We start from the raw sequence: 21,204 nt of genomic DNA on the forward strand, positions 1-21,204 counted from the left end.
AACAGTTACAAAAGGGGAAATGGGACTCAGACTTAGGGTGTGTTTATGATGAGGCAGAGTGGCATCATCTACTGGAACAGGCACAGACTGTGCTAACCTCCACAAAACACAGACAAATTCAGTTTAACATATTTCATAGGACATATTATACTCCTTACAGGCTGCATAAAATTGACAGTAAAACTTCCTCTAGATGTCAGAGATGTAAAGTGACTGATGGGGATCTTATACACATGCTATGGAGTTGCCCAATGATAAAAGAATTTTGGAAATGTGTCATTGCGATAACTTCAAGGGTAACAGGAATGCAAATTGACCAAGACCCAAAACTATGGATTTTTGGGGACACGGGCTCTAGTAATGTGAATTATTACAAGAAATACTTTATTTTACTTCCGAGCACTGCAGTGAAGAAATGTATCCTGGTTAATTGGAAATCTGAAAATTCACCATCAGTAAGACACTGGATCAATAAGCCTGTATCTTACTGCACACCTGAAAAGATACTCTATAATGTTAGAGGAAAACATGCGACCTTTGAAAGAATCTGGGGCCCCTTCATAGACATTCTGCCCTCTCTGGACCTGGCTGCCTATGGTGAAGTGAGCCTTCCTGGACCGGCCTCAAATTAGCCCTTTGCAGGCACTTCTTATATAACTTCCTCATTTACGTATCTGACATGAGTAGTGTGTTGAATTATATAGATATGATTGTGCTCAGATGGATGTGTTGGGTACAGAAATGAAAGGATATCGAAAACCATATGAGAAAGAAGGGTGGGGGGTGGGAGGGAAAAAGTTTGTGTTACATTTGTTTTGCTGTTTTCTTTTTCCTTATTATTATTATAATTTTTTTTTTTTCTTCTTCTTTGGTCTTAAAAAAAAACAAAAATCATCTTCCTTGTACGGCGTGTCTGTAAGACTATATATCAATAAGTTTGTTTTATAACATGCAACTCTCAGTATAACTGTAAATGCTTGCTATACACCTTCAGCATCTTGTAAAAGCTTCTGTTAATAAAACAATCTTTACAAAAAGAGACAGTGATCCTGTCTCCTGAGCACAAACAAGTGGCAGTGGGTATCACAGATTCTTCCTCATTTGATGAGATGGGATTAGAGTGTGTTTTCCTTCTGTAGAGAAATCACATTTCAAAAGTGGGTTCCCAAAGACTGTGGAGCCTTGACTTTAGAAGGAGCCTTGTGGCCTTCGTTTTGGGACGTGGGAAAAAAAGAGGGAGACTTTTGCCCTTATTGATTGACTCCAGGAGTCTTTGGACTTTTTTTATTTTTTTTATCAAGTTCACATGTGTTTTATGGGCCAGTAAAAGGCTTAAGTTTCACATGGCTTTTTGTTGGGGATGCTAGGTTGTTTTGGAGGGCTGCCCAGACCTTGTGTACACAGAGCGCGACCTGTTTCTGCGTTCTTATAACAAAGTCAAACTTGGTCCAAGTAGGTAGAAGAAGGCCATTGCTGCCCTTTGTCCCCGGTCCTGCTTGGGGTGTTGATGGAGGACTGAATCCCAGGGCGTAGGAATGGTAGATGGACAGATAAACTTGGGGCATCATCTGGAGCAATGCGGATGCTAAGCCGGTCAGTCCCGGTAATGCCAGATTTAAGCCAAGAATCAAAATTCTCATTTTACCGGTCAGTCCACATTCCAACCACTATCTACAGTAAAGGAGTATGGCTCTTGACTGGAAGGATGAGATCCCCCATCTCAGCGACTGAAATTAGCTTCCTCTGTAGGGCAGCTGGCTTCAATCTAGAAGCAAACAGATGCTTATTTTCTTAATTTTCGTGTTTTGGGATTACCAAAACCCTCCCTGCTTGCTAAACGCTAGAAAAATGGGTCAAAGCCAGAAGTTTCAAAAAAACAAAGATATATTTTGGGAAGTCCCAGAGGTTGATGATGCCGTGCCTTCATGACATTTAATTCAATCTGAGGCACGTCTGTAGATGTATTTTCAACCCTCTGATAAACGTTTAAATGCATCGCTTCCATCAGGACTACTGAAAGGAAATCAGAAAGCTACCAGAGGGAGAACCGAAGAAGACCTCCACAAGCCTGGTTCATCCTTGGTTACACCTTTTAGATGTCTGAAGGGGCCAAGTTTGTATGTTCAAGCAAATATATCCAAGTATAGAGACCACAGGAGTGTCCAGCCATCAAACTGTTCAGGAAGGAGATGGGTTCGGTGTCCCAGAGATGAATGTGGCTTGGTGCAAAATATCTGTCTCAATCCCAGAAGAAAATCAAAAGAGTTTAAGAAGATCCTGGCTCAGGCTGGTATAAGAGTGTCATTATCGACAGTTAAACCAGACCTGTACCGACAGGCCCTCTAAGACTTCTCAGAAACCAAAAAGTCATTGCTCCATAAGCAAAAGAAAAAAAAATGCACATTAATGTTCACAAATACTCTCATAGGTAAAGCCCTTCATCTTTTGAGACATGGTTTGCACTGCAAAAATAGAACTCAAAATAAGAAATTAGATAATTTTTCCTTGATTTGTGCGGGTAAATAAGATTATTTGCCAATGGAATAAGGTTTTTGCACTTAATATAGGCACAATTCATCTCCATCATCTTATTTCAAGTGAAGTATATCTAATTATCTTATTTTAGGGGTAAAAATACTAATTCCATTGGTAAAAAATCTTATTTACCTACTCAAATCAAGGACAAATACATTAATTTCAAGAAAAGTTTACTTATTTTTAGTTCTCTTTTTGCAGAGTGGCCCTAACTGTGACGTACGGAGGTGGCAACGCCATTCTATGTGGCTGTTTTGCAGCAGGAGGGACTGGTGCACTTCCCAAAATAGACGGCTTCATCTCAAAACATCAGCCGGGAAGTTAAATCTCGGGCATGCGTGTCTTTTCCAAGCACACTGCCAAATCCTTTACAAAGTGGCTTCAGCACAGCAAAGTCAACGTTTCGTAGTGGACATCATACAGCGCTGTTCTTAGACTCACAGAAAACTTGTGGCCGTAGCTGACGAGCAGGGCGGCCTAAAAAAAACCCTGACTAGGTAGTGCCAAGTTTTTGAGCAGGACTGGGCCTGATGTCCTGCAAACTGCTGTGAGAAGGTCCCAGAAAGATGCTCAAAATGTTTGACCTGAGTTATACGGATTATGACCACAATTCTTGATAAGACGTGTAAACTTCTGAATCTGAGGAATGTAAAAAAAATCAAACGATATCAAAACATTAATCCACTGGCACTAAGCAAACAGAAAGGTTAGCTAGAATAGCTGAAAAAGGAAAACTATTGTCTCATTTAAGATATGAATGAAAATATCTTGTATTGTATATTCCCTCTGGTCTGGGAACGCCAGAATAACCTGCAGAGTGTCGCTTGTGGGCTTCTCTGGGTTTCCCCCATTTACCTTTATTACCTCCACAACCCTGATTTTGGATGGATGAATGGATTTCTATTCCTCTTTTTACAAAATGCAGTCATAAAGTCATAAAGAACGGAGAAAACAAGAACTTGCTTAGGACATAGTGAATCAGTAGCATTTTCTCGTGCAGAAATAAACTGTCTCTTTGGATCGGACAACATCGTTTGTGAGAATAACTTTTTATTTGCGATTTGAATTAAATAAAAGTCCCATCCAGTGGGAAGAAAAAAAAAAAAAAAGCTCAGCGTGTTCTCACATTAGATTTTGTCATCACAATAAACACGTTAACGCTGTTGATACTCTGGTGAAGACTCTATGGAGCCTGAAAACAAAAAAACCAGACAATCAGGTTTATCAGGCGCACACTTCTCGGATAAACCCGACCCACGCAGGATTTACAGACAGACAAAACGACTGACAATGTTTAAAACGTTCAGCTCTTCTTTTTTTTTTTTTTTTTTTTTGCGGTGGTGAAGATCCGTCCTCTGACTTGATTTCGTTTTTGATTAAATTAGATTAACACGTATTCTTGCAGTCTGACATTTCTGTTGGTTACTAAGAGTGTTTGAAAGAACGTTAGGAGTCCATTTGCATATCTTTGTGCGGCTGCACTGGCTCTCCTCGCTTTGTTAAAAGCTTTTGCTTGATGCATAGCTGTTGTACTAGACAGCAAATCCAAAGAACCACATTTAGGAGCAGCTGAGGGTGGAAGGAGGGTTGTTGCACGAGTCTGAAATTGTGAATGGAAACTGAGTAACAATCCACCGGTAAATGTCACACTACCGGAAAAATGTCATCCACAAAAAGAAATGAAAGAATATTTCTAAAAAAAAAAAAAAAAATCCACTTAACAGACGCCGAGCTGAACCACTTTCAGCACAAAAGTGAAAACTTGAAAAGCCGGAGGGCTGTCAAAGGAATTTGATTTCTTCTTCAGTTATGGTTGATAAATAAAGTCCACTCTGGGGAGCAGCTGGTGCATCCCATAAATAAGTCCGTCCAGTCCAACATTGTCCCATTTGTTGCTGAAAGCAACAACACGAGCTCGTTGCGTCATCTGTCCTGTGACTCAACGGTAAATCACGACGGACCCGACTGTCACACCTGCACAGGTAACTGAACGGTAAAAGCCGGAGCGGAATCTACGTATCCGTTTCCGATCATTTCCGAGCACGGTCCTTTGCTGCGCTCGAGCTCAAGAGGCATCGCCGGTTTCTGACTGGTCCACCCCGTGCAGCGGTCTTCCTTTCTCTTACCGCAGGAGTCAACGGATTCATGTTTCTGCAGGAAAACCACGTCGCTGTTCACCTCTTTCACCCTGCTGTAGTCGTCTGGCGCGCTCACCTCCCCGTTCCCCTCCTGCCGCTGAACGTCTGACCCGTCGGAGACGTTTTTGCTGTTGAGGATGAGGATGGCCTCGCCGTTCACCTCGTTCACCCTGCTGTAGTCGGTCGGCGTGGGACCGGCCTCCCAGGAGTTCTCCGGCTGCTGAATATCCACGTAGCTGGAGTGTGCGAGGGGCTGGGTGGCGTTCGTGAAGGCTGCTTGATCCACGCTGGGATATCCCGGTTTCTCCATCGGCTCCATGTTTAACAGGTTTCTCTCTGACTGGGAAACGTTGCTTTCAAAGCGCTCCTCCTCATCCTTCCTGTCCCCAGCCTTATCCCAGGCATTCTGGCCCGGGCTCGACTTCCCGCGTTGGATTTCCGACTCCAAGTGTAAGCCAGCGGAAATAACCATGGGGTCCTTCTTTTTTTCAGACGTGTATGGATCGGCCAGAAGCCATTCTTTGCTGTCGGACACCAGCAGGTACTCCTCCACCTGGTCCACCGGTACCATCTTCATTGGAAAGTTCACGTTGCCGATGAGAGCAACCGCAAAGTCTTCTGTTCGGCCACTCTAGATGAGTTAAAATAGTACATTAATAACATGACCTAATAAACTTTTGTGTTTAGGTTGTACTGGTAAAACAACTAAAATGCTGGGTTACCTTAAGAAGCTGAACATCAACTCCTCTTATCTTTGGCCCAGGAACAGGAGGCAGAACCCACTGCTTCAGCCTGAGTACCAATAAAAAAATTGTTAGACAAAATTGCAATATTAATAGAAATTGAAGTTTATTTTAAGCTTAATTTAATTGTGCCAACACACATAAAAGGGGTCAAGATATGTATTATTTATTGAACAAAGATGGACCCAAATGGCAAAGTTTAAATAGACTTGTTCCTAAACGTAAAAAGTCATTATAAGTCTGCATGAAGGCAGGAGGGCCTTTTCTGGCCTGAAGCATGGAGCTTTGTGTTAACACATCAGCAATGACCTTTAGGAAGGGAATTGTTGCTACCCATCCTTCTGGGTGGCGGTTATAAGGCAATGGAAAGCATATCATGCTACAGGGAGAAAGAATATTCACAAGCGACAAACATGAGAGTAGCCAATCTTCCCAGAAGTGGACACACCAGCAAATTATCCCCACGGTCAGTCCGCGCAACGCTCAGAGAGCCGAGAGGTACATCGCTGACCCCAGAGACTCCAGAAAGTTAATGGCAAGGCACAAGAACAAGAACCAAAGATGGGGTATCAAGGGCTGGTTTGGAAGGGTTGGCAGGAAAAGAAGTAGAAAAACAAGGTGACACATTGAGTTTGCTAAGTTTAATCTATACGAGCCCCTGAGGCTCCTTGGACACGAGAAAACCAGTTACAAGACACCAACGCCTCTCAATCAATCGTCAAGCCCAGTGATGAAAGTGTAAAACTACCAGACATGGCCCAAAAGAACAAACCCAAAGAATCCAAGAACCATGAATGTGTGGCAAAGTTTGCTGCGGGGACGTCGAGAGAGCTGTGCACGGGAAAATCTCATTGAGCTGAAACACTACGGTGGAGAAAAACTCTTTTAATTCTTCAAGTTGTTGCAACCAAAGGTGGTCCCAGCAGCTGCTGAACCTTGAGGTGGACTTTAGTTGGTCCACATGCAGCTTTTCTATTTGATCGCCATCTTTGTTTGATAAACAATAGCCGTGCGGAAATGATTTCATACACACGAGGTAAGGCAAACATTTTTTATTTTTTTTTGGTAACAGAATTGATCTGATACTTACATTTCCCTCTTCAGTGCCAAGATGCATATCGTTGCCAACAAAGGGATCAAACAGAAAGCAAAGACCAGAATCCAAAGGGGTTTCTCAATATCAGGCACTAAATAGAGAAAAGATTTTTTTTTTTTTTTTAAGTCACATTTTTACTTTCAATAGGCCGAGAGGGACAGTTTTTAAAGGCTTACTTTTAGCAAATGTGGTTTTGGTCCAGTCGCTCCAGCTCCCGCCGTCTAGCATACAGCGCACCTGAATCATGTACAGAGCCCCCGGCTCGATGTTGTACAGGTTTAAATATTCACGTGAATCTAAGTTGAATGTCTACAGTTGAAAAACAGAAAAACATACAATCAGTTATTTCATTTTACATTTTTTAAAGATCATTTTAAAACAGCAAGTCCAAGGGCACGATGGATTCGAATGGACTAAACCGCACTGTTACTGATCTTTCAGTGTTTACCGACTTCAACTGCAGTCCGTTCAAACGCTGATTTGATAGTGCATAGGTTAGTCATTGTGCAAAAATAAAGGTTCTGCAGCTGAAGGTAAGACACCTACAGAACAACTTCCTCCTCAGCTGACTTAAGAAAAAAAAAAAAGGTTCAACAATATTTGATTATGACCTGCTGGGGTTGCTTTAGTTAAACCCAGAGACCGCTTTGTCTGTAAATGATTATGAGACAGATGGTCGACCTTCACCTTGAGGGCCATTGTTTCCGGCGAACTAAGAAACGCTCTGAGCCGTCTTCAGCTCTAACCGGCCCAGTTTTGGAGGCAGACGCTCACCTCCCAGTTGTCGCTGTCGTTTCTCTTATGCCGCAGCTCAAACTTTATGGTGGCCCAGCCGGATTTGGTGTCGACGTTTGGAGGGGGCCTCCATTTTATTTGCAGATATGGAGTGGGACCGGTGCTGTTCACCAGCACTGTGACATTTACGGGAGGGTCGGGCTTCACTGCAAGGCAAAGAAAGGAAAAAAAGGAAGCGAGGTCAATAACTGCATCGTTTGAGGCTCTGTTTTAAAATAGCTGGTTGGGGAAACGTCTCTGTATTTCTCTCTCTGTCCATTATCAAAGTAAATCTCAGACTAAACAGATTTGGATGAGCTCACTCAGTCAATGTAAGTTATAACAAAAGCTAAAATAACAAATATTGATCAAAATCCCTATGCTTGTATTTTCAGGCATCAATGCACTATAGGAAGGAAGGGGGGGGTAGAAGGAAGGACTAATATTGGCACAGCAATCTGTGCATCAACCTAGAGCTGAGCAGTAGGAAGTGTCTCAACCAGAACAAAACGCACAAATTACACATAAATAGCATGACACTCTTCCAGTACTGTGACAAGACGGGATTATTATTTAGAAATTGCGAGCTGAATTGCCACATGTACAGATCTGCAAGCCTACAGAGGCAGACGCGCCATAAGGCTGTTTCGTCAGTTCGGCCACTTCCCTAATTTAAATAGGAGAGCTCCACATTTGGCTCTTTGTTAAAGCCCAAAAAGTATTTATTTTTATTATTACTTAGTAATATAGCCAAGACTTTACACTTTCCTTTTTTAGATGATGGAGAGTTACTTTTTTGTAAACCAACACTGCTTTAGACGTCTCCTAAACTTTATCCATGCTGTGTTCCTTGGTCTTCATGCTGTTTGTCTGCTAACGTTCCCTAAAATCCTCTGAGAGCTTCACCAAACAGCGTGATTTATACTGAGCATAAATTACACACAGATGGGTTCTTTTTACGCGCGGAGCGCACAGGAATTAGTTTAAGGGTGTCAGAGTAAACGGGGTTAATACATATCCAAGCCCTACATTTCAGATTTATGTTTTATCTGTAAGCAAATAGCTAAAAGTCAAATATAGTTTTTCTTCAACTTCAGAGTTATGCTATATAAAACCCAAACAATGTTAACTGACGTTTGTGATTATTACCCGACAAAGTGTGAAGAATTTCTATGCACTTTCACAACGATTGTCCAATCAGATCATCAAAAGCCCATAATGTTTAATTCCAATCCTTTTTAATTCATGGATTTAGCCTAAACGTGTTGGCACACGGATTGCATGTGGGAGAGAAGATTGTAATTGTACAGACGTGCTGTTTGCGCTCATGGGACAGAAGTGAAACGCGTAGCCGCCTTCATAACCAAACAAGGGCCGTGAAATTTGATCTGTGATCGTACACAACATGTAGAGAGGGCTTGAACCTGTTCTGCCTCATTCTGTTCAAGTTTTCTTTGTTGCCTCCCGCTCGTCTCTCAGTACTTTTCCATTCCTCCCCGAGCTCTAGACGGAAGGCCAGCCAATAAAACCAAGCCAATCATTAGCTCGCTATATAAAGATAATTCTCCGCTGTGTTGATTTCTTCCCACACAAACATGGAGTGGAGGTCAACAGTGTTTGACTCCTGGACTGACATTTTAACTCAGGACATCTGTATCAAAAAGAAATCTATGAATTTAACGTAAGGTTATGTTTATAGACACGGCAAAGCCAAAAAGACAATAATTAAAAGACGGTAATAGTATTGTATGCTAGGAAATAATCGTAACAATTAATTTTTAGCAAACAAACTTGGACATTACCTCACTGTATTTTCCCCTGCATTTCAGTATTTTGTATATGATTTTCTTATTAGGTAAGAAATAGATAATTTTTTCCAATACTTGGCCAACAGAATGCTCATTTATAATGCTTATATAATAAGAACATGCTTTCCCCTTCTATACCCATTCTGTAAATATAAAAGAGCAGAGAAATTTTAATTAACCTTTCTGCTTTTAAAACTATATTAAGTCATTTATTTATTTTGCGTTTTAAAGGAGCAAACAAGTAAAAAATTTTACTGTAAAATTAACCTAAATAATTCTCATTAGTCACCCAGGATGGAAGTAACGTTCCCTATAAAACAATCGGAAATGTCCTCGTCAAGTTTTTCTCCTTTCAAAATTAGAGGTATGGTGCGGAAAATAATTTACAGAACAGCATGCAAGAGCTCGCTCTATATTCCTCCCTCTATTTGCCATTATGACATACTCATCACAAAATTAGTTGGCTCATAATATTAAGCAAAACTCTTCTTACTCTGTCCCCCCCCACCCACCTTAGCCAGTTGTCGCACACCCAAATCTTCTGCAAACAACAATCGCTTTGCAAACTTGATCATGTTGACAGTCCCAAATTCATACTGTGCAACAGGCTTTTCATCACTTCAGTCTGCAGCAACCAAAGACCTGAATGAATAACAAAAGCCCCTAAACTGGATTATTTTATCTGCAAGGTGGAATTTAAAACTCATGTCGTGGAAAGCTTATTGAACAGATGCTGTTATTCAGACGGCTAGCCCATTTTCTTTCTTTGCTGCCAACGTTTTTGGTTATTATGGCTGACTGCTTGTATATGTTCCTTATTTAGTCATTACTAAGTGTGTATGCTTTGCTTGTTGTTATGCAGCTCATGTTTGTTGTTACAGCTCCTTATCCCAATTTCCCTCAAGAGGACTTTTGCAGGAGTTGCAAATAAGAAACGTTAATCTGTCTAGGTTAAATAAAGTTTAAGTACATTTCGAGACAATGAAGGCCTGGGTGATAGCTTTAAGATTTTATGCAATGCATCTGCCCGCTCCTAGTGAAATTTAAAACACTAAATAATATTGTAATAAAATTAGGACACAACAGACACAAATGCATGGATGTTTGTGGTTTAAGACAAAAGTCATTATCTTGTTATTTGGCCTAGATGTGATGAATTACTTTTTTAGGTGTACTATATAAATGCATTTTACTTTAATATAAATTTGTTTTTTAAGCTGTTCAGATGTTTTTTTCTATGCCAAATGAATGACATCTTAGATAGCAACAGCAGTTCAGCACTTTTGGTATGAGTTTCTTAGCCTCTACGGTTCCACTCATTTAATGTAATTTAAACACCAGAATCTATGGTGCTTTCAGAAGTTTACATACACTCATTATGGACGTGAGTATTTGTTATTTTGTTTTTTAATTATGTTTTTTCCCTCCCAAACTTACTGGATGAACAAATTTGTATTTTATATCAACTGTCAAAAAAATCATTTGGTTAAGAAAATCCGTTAACAGGTTGTAGAGAAAGCAAACACCTCCTGTAGACAGAAAAATGGGTGTTTCTGTAAAAACATAGCTGTTGTGTTGAGGTTTTCTCCATTATTACTTTATAAACTTTGTGCAATGACTAAACCAGCATTACTGGCAGCCCCACACCATGATGGTGCCACCACCATGCTTGACAGATGGTCAAGTGTTTCTAAGTTTGAACGCCTCACCTGAACTCTTCAACAAAGATCTTCAGTAAAAATATATATTTTTTTGTCCATGCTGAAGACGATGTCCATTTTAGTGCAGGAGCTTAAATAAGATAGGTTTTTGTTATGCTATTATAATGCCATTTTTAAAAATAAATTAAAACTAGGGCTGCGTAATCATTCGCATTAACAACATTATCACCATTTTTAAAAACATAATTTACAAATCGCAGAGTGGATAAGACACGTCCTTTAGGTGTCTATAATATGTTTAAAGTGAGTTTACCTTGACATGGAAGAGAGTCGCAGCAGTGAGATAATCTAATTTTATTATTTGTTTTAGAGCCTATATAATCATACTTTTTTACCAGAAACTTTCAGGAATCTCTCCACAGCAGTCAAACTGTTTAATATAGACTTGTTTGTTGGTTGCTCAATTAAAAGCTGTTCTCTTGAATGATAATATTCTGAATAATAAAATAAAAATGTCTCGTTTTAAATTGTCCTTGTCTACAAACATCTCTATCTCGAGGCTATTTGTGTTGCTTGTGGTTAATGTAGAGAAAAGTCTAAATTAAATCACAATTATGTTTGAAGTATATCGCAATTTCAATTTTTGGCAAAATCGTACAGCCCTAATTGAAACAAAAAACATTTCCACTGACACTTTGAGCGCTGAAAACCTATGTACGCCTGAAGAATATGCGTCAACAAGGCATATTTACAGTTTCTTTTTAAAATCTGTTTCCTAATCCATTTTTCGTTTTTAGCGACTTGTTTTTAGGCAGTTCCAGCTTACCGTATGTCATCACGTCAGGTATTTCGAACACTGACGAGGAGTTCCCAAAGGCGTTTGTGGCTTCCACTCTCAGGGTGTACTCGACCCAGAAGGAGGTGTGAATCTTGTTGAAGTAACAGGAGTTTTCTCCTGCGGAGACGTAGTCTGGACATTCTTTAAAACTCTCCCTGTAAACAGGCAAAACAAGACCTTTAATGAGCAGGAGGAGAAAGTTGGCACCGTAGAGCAACGTTGTGCAACGAACGGTAAAGACTTCTAGGAAACTTTTTGTTTCCAATCTACAGGTGAGTCATAGATTATATCCATTATTACAATGTAGTTTAAAAAAACAACAACTTGCAAAAGCATCTAATCAATGAAGCCAATAAAAGAGATTGAACACAAGTCTACTACATGTACCAATCTAAAATATTTTAGTCTGTATAACCAATCCCTGAAAAAATATATAAGGTGCTCATTCTTTTGCTATACCATACTAACATTAGTTATAAAGCATTTTAAAGGAACCAGTGCTGCACATCACTGCATATTAAAAAGGTATATTAGCATATTTAAAATGTGACTGATCTAACAAAACAAAAAAAACAACAACAATAAAGCTAATTAAAACAAAATTAAAACAAAAAAGTCAAACTAAGTCTCTAAGGACTATAAATGGGTTTTCAGGGTTTCAATTGTTGCCGTCCATCTGAATAAATACAATTTGTGTCTAGAGCCTTAAAACACACGTGGCGCTTTGAGAAAAGCTAGTTTATCAGGTTTTAGTTAGAACTAGCCCTCTTTTTACCTTCATACTTAAAACAATTCTCAGCTCTTTAACATTTTTGACCAACGATAAGTGGATCCACCGTGAAGAGCCTGAAGAGTCACACGTGGCTGCTGACCCTGTCCTAGACCTCTGCGCCTGCACAAGCACAGCGTGGCACGTTGCGGTGGGATTTAAACTTTTAAAAACAAAAACAAGAATCTTAAATGTGCCCAACAATAACCAGGCAGCCATTCAAATAAAGCCAGAACACAGGAGATGTGTTTAGGTGTATGAGACCCAGTTAGAAGTAGAAATTTAATATAAATCTACATGAATAAATGTGGAAAATACGATATAAAATCATTGTCTATATCCAATTTGATAACATATGCTTTAAAATATACTGTTAGGGGTGCCATAGGGGCGACATTGTCATTTTCATCAAATTCAAGAAGTTTATGGCCAGCCCAAGTTTAATATCCTCCAAACAATCCACAAATGGTTTGTTTGAGAAATTAAAAAACTACAAGAACAACTGAGCATTCTGACTTTATAAACCACAATGTTCCCTTTTGATCAAACTGAACAAATGATAAAAACTAAAAAAGAAAAAACAATTCTTTCTATTTTTATTTCTGAAAGAAATAGCTTATCTAAATGGGGAAATGGGTCTAATTCCATCGAACTGAATTCAAAAATACTTTCTCAATCCCAAAGAAAAACTGAGTTAAAAGAGGCGCATGGATTTTCATGAAATTTTACTCTTGACTTGTCGCCAGGACACTTCTTATCGAAATGACAATAAAAATCTGCAGGCACATTAAAAAAGGTGATATACAGCATGTATATATGAGCCAATGCAAACAGCATGGAAAAATAAAAAGGGTGACAAATCAAAGTGCAAAGAACCAGAGAGGAAAGCCTTAAGAATATCAGATACTGAATAAAAACAATGGACTCTGTCTTCGGCCCCCACTTTGTGGTTTTTCCGCATTTAAAAGCCCATTTCAGAATATGATACGAGAAATTAAAGACAAAAGCAAAAGTCCAGAAAAAAACTACGAACCTCATGAAAGTTTTGAATATGTGTTAAACTTTCTCAATGCAGGCATTGTGATATTAATCGGCAGATGAAATTGAGGCATAAAACCAAGACACGTTTCTTTTAAAAGCTCTAAACCAGGTGTGTCTGAAGCGCGGACCACAAACTGGGTGACCATCTTTTAGGAAAGCAACTGAGCTAAACCTATTTTTAACTTCTGGATCTACAATGATATATGCATCCCTTTCCAACAGAAAATCCAACTAATTGGTTTAATTATGAATTATAAATGATCACGTTTTGCAGAGCAGGTGAACAAAATTCACAACATATTCACAACATATTTTCGCCCTTGCGAATTTTTGACTTGACAATTCCTGCCCATGGATCAGAAAGTTTGGACACCCCTCCTCTAAACACAAAAGAAATCTGTTCAACAAACCTGTTGCAAAGAAGGTTTGATTTAGAACTCCAGAAAACGTGTCAGCCAGCCTTAAACTTTATTTACTGACGTTAAGCTCTAGGCTGAAGCTCACATGTGGGAGTCGATGGTTTGAGCTGAGGACGTCGACTCCTTCATCAAAGAAAAGTGTTCCCATTCTTACCCACACAACAACTCAGTAGTTTTCCATCAGGGTGTCTAGGTCTACGGAGCAAATTACAACTAAAAATGGGTTTTACTCTCATCAGGGCGGCTGATAAACTTATCAGGAACTCTATGGGCCATCTGGTGGCCTTGCGGCTAAAACAAACAAGAAATACAGCAATTATAAACCCCAGCTGAGGAACTTGGTCATATCTCACTCCCCCGTTTTCCCATCGTTTATCTACATGCCTAATCAAGACAGAAAAGTTTAAAGGCTATAGGTGCGAGATAAACTGACTTTTCTTTCTGGTAGTAGAGGCGGTATTGGGTTGGCAGCCCTCCGTCGTAGCCTGGCTCCCACCAGCAGGAAAATGTCTCCTTCTCTGGGGACCTGCAGTCACGTATATACGGCACCCCTGGTGCAGACGTACCTGGGCAACAAAAATGACAAACAGACTCTTAATGCAAATTACCCTCCTGGGCACCAGTATTATGTAATACTAAGGCAACCCTGTATAAGATCGAATAACACATACAACTATGTATGTGTTATTACATAGTTGTATGTGTTGTATATGTTCGTAAACTGTTTCATTCAGAGTTAGTTTATCTGTGTTTAGAGCTTTTAGCACATTTTCAGCAGTGCCACCTGCTTCCTAAGGCCTTGATTTTCCAATATATAGTACACACAAAAAAATAATCCATTTTCTTTATACGGCACACAGTTCAGCTCAATAATAGTGAAACAATGAAGTTATTTTAAGACTAGTTTTGCCTTTTTTTTTACCCCTTGTTAGATATTTACACTTAGAATGAAATAATTGAGAGCAAAAAGTGGTTAGCAAGGCAAATTCCTTGTTTGTGTGCAAAAACTTGCTGTTTTAAACTCATTCTGAAAATAAAAGGAGGTTCTGAATTAAATCTTAGGATTTGCAGAAGAGTCGTGTCCCAAGAACTGTATTCTGGTTTGGCAGTAGTCAAACCCAAATATAATAGTAAGATGTAAAAACAAAACAAAACAAAGATGCTATAAAAAGCCGAACAAAACATAAAAAGAAGAACAAAACTAATTATGACAAAACAGAACAAAAATGTGCCACCACATAAAGTAAAATAAACTAAGCTTAACTTAAATAATATAGTCTTTATGCAGACAAAAACGTTTATTTTTCAGATAATCAGAATAGTTCTGATGGAGTATTCATAGATTGCTACTACAACAAACAGAGCATACATCTTTCTGGGGACTTTAATTGTTCTTTAACCTGGCTCAACCGAAAAATAACCAAAAAAAATATTAACTACACAATTAATGTACAAAATTATTTTTTTCCCCAGATAACCTGGTGTGTACACCTGTACAGGTCCAGGGCCAGTAAAAGGGCAGCGGACAGAGCTGTCGACACAACCCACCCCGGTCACAGGCCATTCAGGCTTTTATCCTCAGGTCGGCTACAGAGCGCCGAAGGCCCAAACGAGCCGACACGGTTTCTATCCTCAGGGTAGCCAGCTACACTGCTGAGAAAAGAAAGTACCCGGAGAGAACCCACGCATACACAGGGAGAACATGCAAACTCCATGCAGAAAGACCCAGGGGTGTACTCGAACCCAGGACCTTCTTGCTGCAAGGCAACAGCGCTACCCACTGCGCCACTGTACAGCCCCTGTCCTAAAGCCGATTCCTTCAATAGACTATGCAAGAAGCGACAAAGCAAAACAAACAAATGTAAAATTTCACTCTGAAAGTAAAAATAAAACAAATAAAAAAAAAAACATCAACAATGACATGAAATGTTTGTTTGAAAAACTAATAATAGAAATAAGGAAACACAATGAACTGAAATAGAATACATTTAAATAAAACTAATTTTACACTGCATTTTTACCATAGTTGCACCTTGTTAAAACATAAAGTAAACAATTGAACACTACTTTTTAACTCTTTTTAAGTAATTACCTCACAACAAAACAAACCCCTGATTTCGTCCGGCTATAACTGAGTATAAAAGGAAGGAGAGGTGGCCTAATGGCTAGAGAGCAGGGCGCTTGTGTCCTGAGGAGGCTGAAAGGTTCTGGGTTTGAATCCCGCAGACTGCCACTTAGCCCTAGAATGCCTCCTGGGTGCCCGCTGCTCCCCAAGGGATGGATGGATTAAACGCAGAGGATGGATTATAATGGAATATTTGTTGCAATGACAAATAAAGATGATTATACGTGTTTGATTTTCAGCCCTTTAACATATTTTCAGGTTTTATTTGAACTCCAGGTTTTTGACTTTTCAGGAGGTGCAATGTCCAGAAACACGCGTTTCCTGAGGCCTTATGAATTTTTCCAACACCTTCCCAGACTCCGTACACGCCCTGTATGTAAGAAGCATGTCGGCCAGAGTGTTTGTTTGAAGGCTTAAGGAAGACCCGCTCTAAAGAGATTTGTGAGCCAGAGAGAAATGGAAAGATAAGCGAAAAGAGGGATGATTGATAAAATGTCACAACACAGCTCCATTTTCCTCTGTGGGAGAGAGGAAGTGCAAAAGCCACTCTGAGATAATCTGAAGATAGACCCAAAATAATCGCCATAAAAATTAAACACGAGCCTCTTGTGATGTTGTATTGTGTAAAAAATGATTTCCACATTCAGTCCCTCTTTTTGCATCTTTCTGTGAACCCGACTACTAGAAGCTGTGAGCTCCAGTAATTTAATTTAATCACAGGAAGAATCAAAAACCTGTTGTTTTTACTTTAGCTTTGCCTTCTTGTGAGCGACAGTTTCATGGCAAAGTAAAACCAGAACGTTTTGCCTTTGAGTCGATTCGATATAGGTTAAATACCTCAGAGTCGAGAAAAAGCTCCAAAACAAAAACACAGACCTAAGATAAACAACTTGCCTTGACATGAAAATTAAACGTAGAGGCATTTTTAAGGTTTACGTGCCCGAATGAAGGTGCACGAGCTCAGCCGAATTACAGCAACAATGCCACTTTCATCAACTTCCATCACAACTCTTCCCTTTAAACAGCACGCTCTCGTACAATAAAAAAATCGATAATTTGGGAATGCTTTACTCACTGCTGCAAACTCCGACTGCAGACAGCATACAGAGCACAACCAGACAGGAACGTGTCCTCATCCTGGCACAATCCGTCACACACACTGACTCAGCCAGGAGAAATCAGAAGAATGTCCTCAATAAAGTGCTGTAAACACGCGGCTCGGCTGCGGGTCTCGTTTACACCTGAAACACAGAGAGATGGAGGGAAAACATCACATTTACGTCGACATGTACACACCATAAGAAAACATGATATTCAAACTACAGATGGTGTGATGTGATTGGATTAATGGAGGAGTGTGTGCTTGGGGGAAAAAAAAGATGGTAAAAGAGTTAAGGCTTCCTGATTTTAAGGTGTAGTAAGGTTTTAAACAGTTCTGGTGTCAAAGCAGCAGAAGTTTCATGTTATATTTTTTGCATCTATAGTTTAAAGAACTTTAAATGAGATGCGGAAGAAAGTGTCAGGGTGACCAGAGGAGGAAAGTGCTGCTTCTTTGCATAATGCTGCTGTGCACTGCTCAGTCAGCTGGCTGAAAGAGGGCTTCTACACTTTTCTCATATTCAGGGAAAGGACCAATTAGGATAACCTTTGGGTGATACTCTTATTTCTTACCAATGACTGACCATGTTTTCCCTTCCTGCTTACATTTGTGTCCATGTACATTAAACATAGCCTATCAGTTTAATTTAATTGTGCATAATCACCTGAAAACGTTGAAATATGACAGATTAAATCCCCAGATCAAGACAAAAAGAGGGGTGAGTATGAGAACTGACGTGTGGTTGGTATAAAATGTCTTGAGTTAGAAGCCACCAGTCAAGAACAATAGCAAAGGGGAGAATAAACCAGAATCCACTGAGCAGTTGAGAAAAATTTAAGATAGCAAAAAAAACAACAACACTTGCCATAGTTTTTTAGAAAATAAACCCGGGTCCCCTTCATCAAAGATGCGGACCTAGCCTTGCTAATGTTTTAAAACTACAGTTGGCAGGCATTTGATTTCAGTGCTGTGAAACAGTATTTGACCCCTTATAGATTTTCTCTTTTTTTTGCTGTTGTGTCACATTTAAAGGAGCTATAAGTCGGATGTTTACTGTAAAAGCAATCTAAAACATTCTCATTTGTCACCTGGGATGGAAGTAGCATTCCCTATAAACAATTGTCTTAGTCACAATTTTCTCCTTTGAAACCTAGCAGTACGGTCCAGAACTACTTTGGTCCAAAGTGTGAGCCAATCTCATCAGAGTTACCAGGGTTCTCAAAAAAGAGCGCTGCATTTCGTATTTTATCTTGGCAAAAGAGCAGCAGTCTGCTAACATGGAAGCCAGTAAGACCAGAATTAAAACAAAATACAACATCATATACCTGTCCTGTGGAAGTAAAAGTTCACAACAGCAACAGACCGTTTAAAAACGGCATACTAGATTGTTGTGACTAGCAAGCTGTTGTACCGTTTTGAGCCACAAGGTGTCAATATTAATTATAGCTCCTTTAACTTTTTCTGATTATCAAAGAAAATTTAATATCAGACAAAGACAAATTGAGGGGGGTTTGCTTTTTTTTTTTGCTTTTTAAGAGCCATCATGAAATCACTGTTCTGCAGCAAAATATTAGTAGAAGTCTGCATGAAGTTAAAATCCCAAACTTGTGAATTCATGGTTCCATTAAAACTGTGAGTGACCCAGGTCCTGAGGCAGCAACGCCTTCACAGACCACCAAGTTTGACTGTCCTTTTTTTTTGTCTCCACCTTTGTGTCACTGTGAGACGTTCCCATGTCTCTTTATTTGCGTTTAATCACGGCTAATTAATAATTTCACACATGAAGCCAGATTGTCCAGATATCTCTTTTTCCCACTTAGTAAATGTAATCATCACTTATTCATTTGAATATTTATTTTTCCACCAGTTATCTTTTGTGGTACTGGCATTTGTCTGATGATCTGAAACATTAAAGTGTTGCAAAAAAAGAACAAATCTGTAAGAGAGCAAACACCCTAGCAGCGTAGATCAGGCTGTACACGTTTATTTTAAGCCTACGTGTAAATACAGCGATACGGTTAAACAGTTGTATTTTTAGTCCAGGTAAAAACTAGATCTACTAGAACTTTGAGCAATTTTATGTTCAATTCAACCATAAACTTGCTTTTGGTGTAATTGCCACAGTGTGTATTTTTTTTTTTTTGATAAGCTTGTCATGGCGAACCCAGATTCATTTGAGATGACATTATGTACTTCCCCATGCCTAGGAGTTCATGTTTAATTAGATGCTGCAGGTTCAGATAAAAACACACCGACACACATGGTGCATGTTGTCTGAAATGCCACAGTCCGAGCTGTGAATTCATCTTAGAGCAATTGCTCTGCTGTTTGCGCCACATGTTTCTACACTTACTGGAAAATTACTGACTTCAAGGGAACACTCAGGACTCTAAAGTAGCTTTTTGTTCTTCGCACACTGACAACTTAGAAAAATGCAATTTGTATCTTCCTGAGGATAAATTTAAAGGGGATGTGAAATGGTGTGCGTGTGTGGCGGGGTGAGGGGGGGGGGGTGTAGTTTGAGGGTCCCTTACTGGACGATTTATTTTTCCCTCTTCCACAAACACAGTGGCAGAAACTCAGTTTCGTGCAAGTACACCTGCTCCGGCAAGTTTCAACAGGATCGCTTCCTGGTGCGTTAGGCGGGCCCTGCGTGGGGCTTTATTTCATTATTTCCCAACTCTGGGTGCAGACCAAAATGACTGCTTGGTAGAGAAAAAAAAAACAACAACTGTTAAATAATAAGGCTTGCTAGGGGCAGGGAAACAACTTGGTCTGATTTACAATATAATAAATGGTTGTTGTTGTTTTTTTAGTGGAGGTCTAAACTGGCAGAACAGATTAACCATTAAATTTGATGTTGAAAAGGACATGTAAAAACAAATATATATATATATATATATATATATATATATATATATATATATATATATATATATATATATATATATATATATATATATATATATATATATATTGTTGGAGAAAACGGTCACCAAGGAGACGGTGTTCCCCCGCTGCTCCATTTATTAACCTCCCTGCAAATGGCTTGAGGTAAATAATAATACTCCCAGCTTCCTTTAAAGTATTTGTATTGTTTGTTTTTTTTCTTATGAGAGACACGCTCCCAAATCAAAACTATCAATTCGTGGGCAACACAAAAGAATTACAGGACACTCAGTCATGGTAAGCCGTGTAATTCATGTCACTACAAGGTGCTACATTACATTAACTGTTGCTTAGCCTACCCACGCACGCACGCACGCACGCACACGCACCACTCCTAAAGAAAAACATCCCAAGGCAATGAGAAGCAGCCTTTTATATAACATTTAAGAGATGCGTTTCTGCGCATCATAAACATTTAAAAAGCAGTTTCCGTGTCACATTTAAATATTTAAGACTCACCACTTCGGGACCCACGCAGAACTGTGGCTGAATTGTTGTCATTAAGATCCCACCCTTGCTTGAGATGTCACATCGCAGCAGAAGACCTCCTCACACCTGGCAACCCCCTCTGCGCCACACGACTCAGGTATGACAGTTTAAGAGGAGCTGGAGAGGCGATTCACCGGGAGAGGAGGGGCTGTTTCCCGCATGACCTGCCCACCTGAGAGCCGACAGAGATAGCAAAACACGGAGCGATGCGTCACTCCGCAAGGTTTCCCAGGGAGCCCCAAACACGCGCTTTGACCATTCGTGCGGTGGTCTCTGTCCCGTGTTTTATGTTCGACGTGTCAGAAAGAATAATTATGGACAAACATGATGTAGAAATAATATATTTTCAAGTAACCAAGACGCGATATCAGACGCGATAAACCAACAAAAAAGTCTGACGGCTTTGAACGCATCACAGCAGCAACAGGCGTAAATTTTACCTGCGTGTCTGTTTGGAATGCAACCAGACAGGAACCCTTATAATATACAATAGAGCTCACCAGGTAAAGACTGATATTACTACTAGTTATTACCCCCCCCCCCCCCCCTATAATATGCTGATTTATAATTCAACTTGAATAAACAGAATTAAATAATTAACAACAATTTACTCCTGGAATCAGGCGAAAGCCAAATGAAACGTCTTGTGAAGAATATCCTTGGACTATTGGGATCTTGCACAAATGCTAGATTAAAAAGACTGTTTTTAGTTGACTTGCA

The 21,204-nt window shown here is 39.6% G+C and overlaps 1 protein-coding gene across 1 annotated transcript; it reads right to left on the reverse strand.

Annotated features, from left to right (window-relative positions):
- Positions 1 to 3,848: 3,848 nt before the first annotated feature.
- prlrb (prolactin receptor b) lies at positions 3,849 to 20,588 on the reverse strand. Its single transcript, XM_012878477.3, has 9 exons — positions 20,455 to 20,588; positions 17,023 to 17,188; positions 14,256 to 14,388; positions 11,582 to 11,748; positions 7,287 to 7,453; positions 6,689 to 6,821; positions 6,507 to 6,603; positions 5,396 to 5,465; positions 3,849 to 5,304 (listed from the first exon to the last, which is right to left on the reverse strand). Exons 2-9 carry the CDS (start codon positions 17,081 to 17,083, stop codon positions 4,504 to 4,506), a joined length of 1,629 nt encoding a protein of 542 aa, XP_012733931.2. The 5' UTR covers positions 17,084 to 17,188; positions 20,455 to 20,588; the 3' UTR covers positions 3,849 to 4,503.
- Between the last annotated feature and the right edge of the window lie 616 nt (positions 20,589 to 21,204).

The sequence above is a fragment of the Fundulus heteroclitus genome, chromosome 12 (genome assembly GCF_011125445.2).
Source record: "Fundulus heteroclitus isolate FHET01 chromosome 12, MU-UCD_Fhet_4.1, whole genome shotgun sequence".
Classification (NCBI taxonomy): Eukaryota; Metazoa; Chordata; class Actinopteri; order Cyprinodontiformes; family Fundulidae; genus Fundulus; species Fundulus heteroclitus.

What these genes read in the sequence shown, in the direction of transcription:
- prlrb (XM_012878477.3), bottom strand. Translation starts at nt 17,083, where the DNA reads ATGAGGACACGTTCCTGTCTGGTTGTGCTCTGTATGCTGTCTGCAGTC. An exon ending in ACGACAGCGACAACTGGGAG is followed by an intron (nt 6,822 to 7,286) that starts GTGAGCGTCTGC and finishes TTTCAACTGTAG; the next exon opens with ACATTCAACTTAGATTCACG. An exon ending in TTGGCACTGAAGAGGGAAAT is followed by an intron (nt 5,466 to 6,506) that starts GTAAGTATCAGA and finishes ATTGGTACTCAG; the next exon opens with GCTGAAGCAGTGGGTTCTGC.